Source organism: Drosophila serrata, unplaced genomic scaffold, assembly GCF_035046125.1.
Source record: "Drosophila serrata isolate PLE 108 unplaced genomic scaffold, ASM3504612v1 contig_112, whole genome shotgun sequence".
Classification (NCBI taxonomy): Eukaryota; Metazoa; Arthropoda; class Insecta; order Diptera; family Drosophilidae; genus Drosophila; species Drosophila serrata.
In genome coordinates, this window is record NW_028257010.1 from 240153 (window position 1) to 251995 (window position 11843).

An 11843-nucleotide genomic window follows, 5' to 3' on the forward strand; every position below is an offset into this window, starting at 1 on the left:
AATCCTAATCTCATTTTAAAAATGCAAGTAAGTAACACGGATGGGAATTTATCCGCGTTTCCTCGGTTTCGTCTACCGAACTTTTTTAACTAGTTTTATACGCTTGCAGGGTATTATAATTTCAGACAGAAATTTGCAACGCAGTGAAGAAGTCATTTTCGACCATATAAAACATATATGTACATAAGTACATATATTCTTCGTCAACAGCCGAGTCGATCAAGCCACGTCCCGATAGAACGACTATGTCATATGGCTGATATAGAAACGAAGAGAAAATTCTTAGAAAAAAATGTACTTTTCCAGTTTTCAACAAATTTTCGTCAAATTTGTGATATAGCCATTTTTTTATTATTCTAGAATTTCAGTTTTAATGTTCGTTAGATATAGAGGAAAATGCAAAACTGTGATTGTAAAACTGTAACTGTAGTTGAATGAATTTGAATCTGGAAGGGTATAAAAACTTCGGCGTGCCGAAGTTAACTTTCTTAATTACACATTTTACTGAAAGTGGAAGCAAACCCAATCGCTATTGTATGGACGCCAAAGGAAAAACGAGATGTTAATTTCGAGCTAACCTTTTCTTGATGTGGATTTTATTATATAGCTTAACGTTGAATTTATTCTCTTATCAAACATTATTATTCTGTATAATAAGTTTAGGTGTCGTCTTAGGTTTTTGTGCCCGCGTTCGTGATGCCCCAGACAACGTCATCGTCTTCTTCTTCGTCATGACACCAACCCTGGCCTGGTTTTGTATTCAGATTGTCATCATTTAAGTTTAATGAATCTGCTGCAGCAAAGCGGCTACTGGTAGCTTCTGCTACTCTACTGCCACTTGTTTTTGTCTCAATGACGGGTTCCATGTCCTTAAAGAAGTCGAATTCGGTTAACTCTGAGCTGATGACCGCTGAAGTCATCAATTGCACTTGTATGTCCAGTGTACTAAGATCATCGATAAGGTGCGTACTTCCCTTCACTGCCCCCATGGATATGTTAGAGCTGGCTATAGGATATGAAGCCGTTTGAGTTGGTGAGATTGGGACACTATTAATGGTTTCCAAATTTTTCGAAGCCAAATCATATTGACTGGCCTGTTCATCCTCTCGTGACTGCTTAAATTTTAATCGTTGCAACTCATCTGTAACATCCCAATCCGACCAAATATAATCTTCATCCCCGTTTAGTACGGGTTTTTCGCAAGCTCCACCAACGGAGCTGAAGGACCTGTTACTGTTATCCAGTGAGGATTTCTCACTTAAATTAGCATCTTTGTCATCTTCACCTCCGTCTGGACTAAGTCGAAGCTCTAATTGATCTGCATTGCTCGCTGTCTCGGCTGGCAAGGGACTACCAGACACCATGAAGCCGTCCTCCTCCACATCGACCGAACTGCCGTTCATTAAAGGAGTAATAGATCGAGGCTCTAGCACAAAGTTCTGTATATCTGTGGAGACAGCAGCGTGCGGCCGACCATCAGAGAAACATCTTCTACGATTATCGCCACCTAGAACTTTGTGAGCCCCCAAAATGGGAACCAAATCAGCCATGCATCTAAGCGTTTTAGCAACTAAGGCGTCATTCGTGTCATTCATGCCGAGCTGCAAATATGGCAGAATTTCGGATATCAACTGTTCATCGCTTAAAAGACGAACATAGTCCATGAAGTAATCGAGGAGTATTAAGCGAATCTGAGCATCACGCAAACGAAACATCTTTAGTATATGCGGCAGCAAATATTTGACATAAATCTGTGGTGAGAACAATACTGTTGCTTTAACTGCCGTGGCTTTTGTTCGTAAGACATTGGGTGTTACAAACTGGTGGGCTGTTGGATCAAGTAGTACCATTCTAGATAACAAACTTTTACCTAGTTCCGAGGCCACCACTTGCTCATCAAAACAACGGAGACGTTGAATCAAAGTCGAAAAGAAATTCTGGCGTTCCTGAACGGACTTTAACGGCAGCTCGAACAAAAAGGAATGTATAAATACAAACTCGTGATTAAAGAATGGATGCAGTAAAACAGCTGAAAGCATCGGCCTTAGTTCACTATTTTGGTGTTTCATATGTGAACGGCAGTATTCGCGAAACTCGTGAATATGTGGAGTGACGTCGTTCATTCTAATTTGTTTGTCCAAGACTTGTTCGCACAGAGTAGCAAACGCAAATTGCTCAAAGTCTTCGCCACGGTTGTTTGGGTCCATAAAAGTACGTGCCAAATCGATCAACTGTCTATTCACCTCATTTGCTTTCCACACATATTCAAATCCAGCGAGACGCCAGCTACCACCGTCCGTCACATAAATGGAATGGGTGTTTATGTTCAAATGTCGAGCCAGAGCTTTCTCTATTAAAAATATAAGACTACACAGTATTGTGCGTAGGCCAAGGCAGATTTGCATTCCACTTTGCTCGGCCAAAACCTCGTTTAAGGGCCGAACTCTCTCCGTAGCTAGATGCTTCTGGCCAGATTGTTCCCAGGTAGCTATGTATTTTAATATATACGGATGCCGGTAGACCATAAGGTTCTAAAACAAAAGCAATTAATTAGTTGATTGCCTTTGATGGATGCCTTTTCCTTTTTATACCTTTATGCACCTTTCCATTGGACCTGTACCCTCGGCCCACAACTGACCCTTAACAAAGTCCTCACCCTGGAATATAGATAAAAGCATGTTGCTTCCTTCTTCATTTGAGCAGGCCGATGATTCGGCGTTGTACAAAGTCCAAAAATCGTTGGCTTCAACCGCATTTTTTTCAATAATTAAACCCCCTAATTTGCTTCCCTCATTCCCCATTGTTTTCGTAAAGAATAGTGGTGGAAGAAAAATCAACGATATATCGATACATCGAAAACAAATATTTTTAAGATTCATGTCATTGTGTTTTCAAGGATTTTATTTTTGGAAATTTTACTTAAATATAAAATGTGCTAAAATCTTGTACCCCATTATTATTTCAAACAAAAAAAGAACCCAACCTTAGGTAGAGCATTTCGAACGATTACCGCAGAGCAACAACCACCCGATAACAGTAGATTAATAAGTTGTGGCTAAACAAGCAAAGATTTTTGAAGTGATTGCCAGCATAAAATTAATAGTTTAGTTTATGCATCTCTGTGGAAAGAGATTAAGAGGAATCAAATATTTTAGTTGCTTTTTTTGTAATTGCTCAATATTTTTAAAATTCATTTTTTTATTAACATTTCTTTAACTATAGGTAACCGTCCATGGAAACTACATGTCTCTAAAAGGATTCGGACACAGCTCAATATATAGAAACATAATCAGTACATCTGAATACATGTTTCTCGGAAACCAAAACAAGAACGGTCAATTCAAAAAATACATTCCTAAGCAAGGAGCGACTAGATAATTTGAACACGACTATGCCAGTCACCAGGGCATTGATGGCAACCTCACGGTGGACGAACTTGCAAGGAAAGCATCGGACTTTCAAATAAAGGAATATTAAACGTGCCTGAGTCCACAACAACGCTTCAAAGCGAAGCAGAGAATCGGGCGGAAGCACGAGCCAAACGAAGATGCAGAAACTTCGCGGCCTGGAAAATAGAAAAAAAAAAAACAAATGTGCAAAGATAGTAATGAAGAACTCAGCTGTTAGTCGGAATTAAGTTAATATCATCAACATTGGCAACAGCAGTAAATTTTTGAAGTTGAATCCGTAGCAATCGAAACCTTGGAGCATCTATCTGCGCAAGTATCTGGTCCTAACACAGACAAGAATAGAGCACCAAGGTACCCGTCACTAGCATCGCTAGAAGATGCCGCCAGGAGGACATACTGCTAACTTTTCTTCGCCATAAACACATCGATTCCCACGAACCCATCCAGAGATCTATGGGTCAAAGGTTAAGGGTTAACCTAGACTAACTTAATTTTGAATATTTAATGGAATATCAAATTGGAAGCTAATTCTATCATTCAGGACAGAAATAGGTTTTGAAATACTTTCTTGGAATAAATTAGGGTTGATTGTTGTAACTAGACGCACTAATTTCGAGCTGGACTTGTATTTTATTTATTTTTATTTTAAATCATGCTTCATGTTGCATATTGTTGTAGGTATTGTTGTTTTGCCAATTTCAACTTGGTGCGTGTATAAAATTATTCAGTTCGAGGTACATTTATCACTTCCTTTTTGTTTTTTTTTTTTTAATATTCAAAGCTACTTATATGTATTTGTATTAAAATGTCCCAAATTGCTTCCATCTTGTTTTTTTAGAATACTTCAAATTTATTTATAATAGATACCGAGAGCCTTAATTACTGAGCCAACTGTTCGGGGCATTTTCCCTTGGATACAAAAAAATCAACATAGAATCTAAAATTCCTTGTCATTGAATTCTTTTTTATTAATTGACTATAAATTTTTCAGCAATCATCGGTATTTCTGTTCTTGAACAAGCAAAATAGTTTGTAAAAAGCTTACATTAGGTGCGCAGAAGCAGCCCCAACCATTTTTGCTTGTGTTTTGGATGCCCTGCATGTGTTCAAATATCGGTTATCGGATGATAGTGGAAGGTTGGACTGTGGAAATAATAGGTAAATATTTATTAAAAATCTAAAATGTTTCTCACTGATGAACTTAGTGGAAAGGAAGAGAATATTTTTCATTTAAAATTGGCAATAATTTATTAGTATTTCTCAAGCGGCAAAATTCGATATGAAAAATTGCAGCAAAAAGAAAACAAAGAAGTTTTTGATTTTTTGCTCGGGCGGGACATAAAATGTGTATCGAAAATATAAAATTTGCTGGATCAAAATACTAAAAATGAAAAACAAAATAATCGTTTATATTCTAAAGCCAAGATGGAGGGATATTTAATGGATAAATTTTCTAACCGGTAAAAATTAGTTGAAATTAATAAGTGCAGGATAGACGATATCAGATTAAATTAAAAAAGTCGATAAATTCGGCGTCGATTGAACCAAAATATGTAAATATTTCATTCTTTAAGCCTGGTATGAATGTTTTTATTAAAAAATAATAATTATAATTAATGATACGAAAACATATATATTTTCAATAATTCGGCGTGGATAACTTTTTAGAAATGTCATTTGTATTCTCCTACATTATCTTAAATTATTTTAAAGTATTGGTCCTTTCATTTTGCATTCCGAAACTTAAATGTATACCCACAGTAGTTATTTTGTCATTTTGCCAATTTCTTAAGGCCGTTGAATGACCAAAAGTATCGAAGGACCAATATGTATGGGAATAACTGTATTCTGTTCGTGATATTTTCACACATTATTTATATTCATTCAACCTTAATCATTTTTAACACGCTTTTATTAGTTCGGGATGTATGTATGTACATATGTATGTGTCGACGATCGAATATTGTAATCGATAGGCGTAGTTAGTATATTAAGAATAACGTAAAAAATACTGATGGATTTTGAGCCCAAGAGAAAGGGGCATATTTTTACCGCTAAGTTAACCGCAAAAATTGAGCGTCTTATTGTAGGGATGCAGAAACATCGATGTGTGCGTCAATCGATGTTTTCAATGTTAAAAAAAAAACATCGAGTGAAACATCGATGTTTCTAAAAAATATGGAATTTAACAATATGACTAGATTTTATTCGAGATCTGTGATATCAGGACTATCAATAGTATCATTGAAATGTGAATTCTTATTGTTAAATAAAAGCTTGTTCACAGAGCCTTGTCCTGCGGTCACTAATGGTTTGTCCAGCTTTGCTGAACACTCTTTCCGCTTCGCATGACTTGTTTAGACAAGTATTTGGCTGATACCAATTTTAAAGAGCAGTAATCAGTACTCATCTATAAAAAAAATGGTTATTTAGCATTTTCCGTATAACAATTTTAAAAACTTTCCTTCCAATATTTTAAAGGGTTTTCATTTTCTCTAATCCAAATCCAAGTGAAGCACGACAACTCCTTTTATTCGCAGTCCGATAGAGACTGCTAAAGCAACTTGGGAGCGCAGGCAGTGCCCCACATGTTGATGGAGAAGTCGCAGCCAGAGACAAGAAGACGCGGGTAGCGTCAGTGGTCGCAGCCAGCGACAAGGAGACTCGGGTAGCGTCAGTGGTCGCAGCCAGCGACAAGGAGACGCGGGTAGCGTCAGTGGTCGCAGCCAGCGACAAGGAGACGAGGGTAGCGTCAGTGGTCGCAGCTAGCGACAAGGAGGCGCGGGTAGCGTCAGTGGTCGCAGCCAGCGACAAGGAGACGCGGGTAGCGTTAGTGGTCGCAGCCAGCGACAAGGAGACGTGGGCGGCGTCAGTAGTCGCAGTCAGCGACAAGGAGGCACAGGTACGCCATTTGAAGTGCGCTAAGTCAGCGCCCTATTGGAATCGGGAAGATGCAGCGCTCACCCAGGAGGAGCGCCCGGCTGAATGGAGGTGAAGCCACCCCTATAACAACACGAGTGGATCAGCAACCAGTGAGTAGTGAAACAGAAACCTGGCCGCTGGTAGACATAACCACGGCAGCGGCTATACCTAGCCCAGCAACTACGGAGATTACATCAGCTCCCCAACATGGAAGCACTGCAGCCTCAACTGCGAACATCAATGCCAGAGAGGATCTCACGTTGGATCTCCTGGCGAGGATCGCAGCGCTGGAAAATAAGCTGCAGCAGGTTAAAGCCCTGGGAAGCGTGGGCACCGCCAATTGTGCGCCAGTCGCAGTTGGCGCGCACAGTGTGGCGACAGGCCGGCCGCCATTTTGGAGCGGTCCGCCATTAGCGACATCGGTTGAGGAGACCTCATGTAACGGGGTCGGGTCGGCGCCCTATCACAGTGTCGGTGGGTATAGCGCGTCCTGCACGCTGCCGCCACCTTGCAGTGGGCCGCCGTTCACAGCAAGCACTGCGCAGACGGCGCATGGATTCACACTACCGAGCGTGAATGTGCGCAACGTGGCATCAGTTTCGCCACTTGTCGGATTCCCCACTATATTGACGTCGAATGGAATTCAAGGAACATACGGGCCACGAAAGCTCCCAGATCTGCTTATATTTAGAGGTCAGCCAGAGGAAAGGCCGATTTTCAGCTGTGCATTCACTGAGACGACACGGGCGTATAACTGCACGGATTTGGAGAACAATCAAAGGTTGTTGAAGGCGCTAAAGGATGACGCTCGCGAGGCAGTGAAGTCGCTATTGATTCATCCAGGGAACGTCAGCGCCGTGATGGAGCAGCTGCGCTTTAGGTTCGGCCGACCGGAGCAGCTTATACGCAGTCAGCTGAACAACATGCGAGAAGTGCAACCAATTTCGGAGCACAATCTAGCGAAGATTGTTCCCTTCGCTACCCGAGTGAGTAACCTCATGGCTTTCTTGCACGCGGCGAACGCGGAGCAGCATACCCATCCCTCATGGAGGAGCTTGTGGCCAAGCTCCCTACGAGCAAGCGGGTGGATTGGGCCAAGTATGCTGCGACGATCCAGCCCTTCCCCACTATAGTGCACTTCAGCGCATGGTTACAGGGCTACGCAAACGTTTTGTGTACCGTTTTGGATGTAGAGGAACAGGAGCCGAAGCGTCGAGTTCTACATGCTAATATCGACGCCAAGAAATGCGATCGACAGGATGATCGCCACGGATGTTGTCCAATCTGTGGAGGACAACACGCAGTTACGAACTGCAAGGAATTTATTGGAACTCTGCCACCGGGCAGGTGGAGCATGGTGAAGAGGCATAAGCTCTGCTTCTCATGCTTACGAAGTGGGCACACGACGAGATTTTGCAATATGCATAGGGAGTGCCAGATTAATGACTGTCGCAAGTTGCATCACCGTCACCATGACGCGGACGATGAGCAAAGGCCGCAGCAACGAGGTGGGTACAGTCGCCACAACGAAGGGAACCAGCAGCCAGCGGTTTCCAGACACAGCCCGGACAAGAGGTCTTTACCACGAGACGGTCACAGGGACCACGAGGCGAACCAACAGCCCGCCGTAAACAGCCTGGAGAGAAGGGCACCGCAGGAAGCGGATTCGCCTGTGCAGAGGAATCTAAGCTGCGTTGATGCCGAGGGAGGCCGCCTTCTGTTCCGTATACTGCCAGTAACGCTGTACGGAGCCGGACGGGCGATGAATACGTACGCGCTCTTTGATGAAGGATCCTCCGTTACGATGATCGACGACGAACTACGGAAGGATCTGGGAATACAAGGAGAGCGCCGACAGCTAAATATCCAATGGTTTGGAGGAAGGGCATCCAGAGAGACCACGAACGTAGTGAGTCTGAAAATAAGTGGAGTTGGAAAATCCACTCGCCATGTACTGAGAAACGTGTATGCCATTTCGAGCTTGAGCCTACCGATGCAGACGTTAAGTCGGCAAATGTCAAGGGTGTGCATAAGGATGCGCGTCTGCCGATGAAGCCTTACAGCAATGTGGTGCCGAAGTTGCTCATCGGCCTGGATCATGGACACCTGGGATTGCCATTGAGAACTAGGCGATTTGCCAGTGAGGGAACGTATGCAGCTGCCACCGAGCTAGGCTGGGTTGTGTTCGGGCCCGTAAAGGGGCAGTTCACTTCGCCACCACCGAGGCCTGCCTACTTGCCGTGTCGATGGATGATACGGTGGAAAAAATGGTAGAAGATTACTTCGATTTGGAGAACTTTGGTGTGAAGCTCGTGTCACAGGTCGCAGCCTCAGGACCTCATCACTACAAGTCTTTGCCAGCCGTGCTCTTCCTGATGATTACAGCGAAGCTGTTGCTGAGAGAGATTTGGAGGCAGAAGATCCAGTGGGATGAACCACTACCGAAGGAGATTGGCAAGGCCTTTGCGATTTGGCGTAAAGAAATGGATGCCGTGGGACAGTTCTGTTGTCCTCGCCATTATTTTGGGCACGGAGCAGTTAGAGCCATAGAGCTGCACGTGTTCGTGGATGCAAGTCAATCTGCATTCGCGGCGGTGGCCTACTGGAGGGTCACATATGAGGACGATAATGTGCTGGTGAACTTCGTATGCGCAAAGACGAAGTGTGCCCCTATGAGAACGATGTCGATCCCACGGCTGGAGCTGCAAGCAGCAGTTCTTGGAACCAGACTAATGAACTCTGTCAAGGAGGAGCACAGTGTGGTCATCAACGACGTGGTCTTATGGTCAGACTCGAAGACGGTGCTGAGATGGATTGGCAGCACACACCGCCGGTACAAGCAGTTTCTTGGCAATCGAGTGTCGGAGATTTTGGATTTGTCGAAGGTTTCCCATTGGCGATGGGTACCTACAGCCGAAAATGCGTCGATTGATGCGACTCGGTCGCAAAGAGAAGTGGACCTTAGTCAGGAATCCCGATGGTTCCGGGGACCTGCCTTTTTAAGGCAGCCAGCAAACAGCTGGCCGGTGCTTGAAGAGGAGAATAAGCGTGTTCCAGATGCCCCTGATGAAGAGGAGATGCCCAGTGAGTTTGTCTTCGTTGCGGCGAATGATTTTGTTATCTCATTCCAGAGGTTTTCGAGCTTCAGTCGCTTGGTTAGAACCACAGCGTGGGTCTTGAGGTTTACGCGCCGGTGCCGTAAACAGAGAAGCGTGCTCGAGGAATACGGCCTTACAGCAGCAGAATGTCAGGCTAGAGAGAACCTGTTAATCAGACAGGCTCAATTGGATTCTTTTCCCGACGAGATGAGGTCGATGGGATGCGGAAAGGCTGAAGCCATGACGAGCGACATTCGAGGGCTGATGCCCTACGTGGATGACCACGGAATTCTGCAAGCTTGTGGCAGAATTGATGCCGCATTATGCGTTCCGTATAGTGCGAGGAGGCCCGTAATACTGTCGCACAGGCACAATCTTACGGAGATGATCGTCAATCACTTCCACGTCAAAATGAAGCATCAAAACGTGGATGCGACGATTGCGGAGATCCGGACGAGATTCTGGGTCACGAAGTTGAGGCGAGTTATGAAAAAAGTGATCTCTTCGTGCAACGATTGCATGTTGCAGCGAGCCCGGCCGGTGCCGCCGATAATGGGACCCCATCCAGAAGATCGACTGGAAGCGGGTGGTTGGCCATTCAATTACACAGGATTGGACTACTTTGAGCCACTGTTGGTGACTGTTTCCCGTCACAAGGAGAAGCGTTGGGTCGCCTTGTTCACGTGCTTGACGACAAGGGCGATCCACCTGGAATTGGCACATGACATGTCGACGGATTCCTGCATCATCGCAATTAGGAATTTCGTCTGCCGTAGAGGACCAGTACACAATCTTCGCAGTGATAACGGCAAGAACTTCGTGGGAGCAGACAGGGAGGCCAGGCGCTTTGGAGACGTATTCGAGACGGAGAAAATTCAGGATGAGCTGTCAAGCAGAAGCATTGAATGGATCTTCAACTGCCCAGCGAACCCGTCTGAGGGAGAAATATGGGAGCGAATGGTGCAATGCGTCAAAAGAGTACTGCGTCATACCCTAAAGGAAGTCGCACCGAGGGAACATGTTTTGGAGAGTTTCCTGATAGAGGCGGAGAATGTCGTAAATTCGCGTCCGCTTACCCATTTGCCGGTGGAAGCGGACCAGGAAGCACCGTTGACGCCGAATGACCTACTCAACGGAGTAGCCAATCTGCCGGATACCCCTGGCCTGAGTGCGGAGTTGCCCAAGGAATGCTCTACACGAAAGCACTGGAGGATTGCTCGCCTGCTGAGAGACCGTTTCTGGAAGAGGTGGGTCCTGGAGTACCTACCTACGCTGGTGCGGCGCGAGAAGTGGTGCAGGAGGACGGAGCCCATCCGTCAGGGCGACATGGTCTTCATCTGTGATCCTGCCTTGCCCCGACGAGAGTCACGCAAGGGCATCGTGGAGGAAGTCTACAACGGAGCTGATGGAGTCGCCAGACGCGCTACAGTGCGCATAAACGACAACGGCCTATCTCGGACAATGATGCGACCCGTCTCTAAACTTGCGGTTTTGAATTGAGTGAAGCGGTTCTTCACAGGGTCGGGGATGTCGACGCTCGAATATTGTAATCGATAGGCGTAGTTAGTATATTAAGAATAACGTAAAAAATACTGATGGATTTTGAGCCCAAGAGAAAGGGGCATATTTTATTTATTTTTACCGTTAAGTTAACCGCCAAAATTGAGCGTCTATTGTCGTGCGAAAATTAGGAGAACACACTGCGGTAAGCGCGTGTGAGAGTTATAAAAGTGTAAAAATTAAGTTTAAGTTCATTTTTCCGCAGAATAAAACGTACAAACGTCACATCTAATTGTCGGCCTCGGACCAGGAGTCTTCCCTATTGTTTAGCACGAACCAGAGATGTGGAGTCGTTAAAGGCAAATCCAAGTGAAGCACGACAGTATGTCTGTATGTATCTACCCTGCAGTACCAGTTATCAGTAATTCATTAACGTTTCATCAACAGTCAAGGCGGTGTTTGTGATGATTCATCGATGAATGGTCATACAAATTGTTGATGAATTTAACATGGGAATGTCCTAGGCTGTCATCAACAACAATTCATTAACAAATCATCGATGATATATCAAAAATTCATCAACAATTCTTCGATGATTCATCAACAAATTCATCAATAATTCATCTATGTTTGATCAAAAATTCATCGATGTTTCATCAAACAAATTCATCAACGGCCGGGCCATGGTACTGCCGACGACTGCCGTTTAGGCTACCGCCGTAACTGTATCGTGGACAGAGCGTCGTAGTAGAAGTCGCAGTCGACAGAGGGTCGATTCGGTAGAAATCGCAGTCGGCAGAGCGTCGACTCGGTAGAAGTCGCAGTCGGCGCGTTGATGACAGCCGATGACAGTGGCCTATTGATGACATGCGGTACTGCAGGGTATGTACATATGTAATGTATGTAACGGAAT

General features: G+C 44.5%; 2 protein-coding genes and 1 long non-coding RNA gene across 3 annotated transcripts; 2 read left to right on the top strand and 1 right to left on the bottom strand.

Moving 5' to 3' along the window:
• Positions 1-562: 562 nt before the first annotated feature.
• On the bottom strand, positions 563-3226 carry LOC110176564 (protein-associating with the carboxyl-terminal domain of ezrin). Its single transcript, XM_020942952.2, has 2 exons — positions 2592-3226; positions 563-2531 (listed from the first exon to the last, which is right to left on the bottom strand). Exons 1-2 carry the CDS (start codon positions 2877-2879, stop codon positions 672-674), a joined length of 2148 nt encoding a protein of 715 aa, XP_020798611.2. The 5' UTR covers positions 2880-3226; the 3' UTR covers positions 563-671.
• On the top strand, positions 2880-4020 carry LOC147644705 (uncharacterized). Its single transcript, XR_015273562.1, has 2 exons — positions 2880-2988; positions 3223-4020. It is a non-coding gene; the product is annotated as an uncharacterized LOC147644705 (long non-coding RNA).
• A 4451-nt stretch (positions 4021-8471) lies between these two features.
• Positions 8472-11222, top strand: LOC147644706 (uncharacterized). Its single transcript, XM_086841251.1, has one exon. The coding sequence runs from the start codon at positions 8579-8581 to the stop codon at positions 10928-10930; it is 2352 nt and encodes a 783-aa protein (XP_086697377.1). The 5' UTR covers positions 8472-8578; the 3' UTR covers positions 10931-11222.
• Positions 11223-11843: the final 621 nt, after the last annotated feature.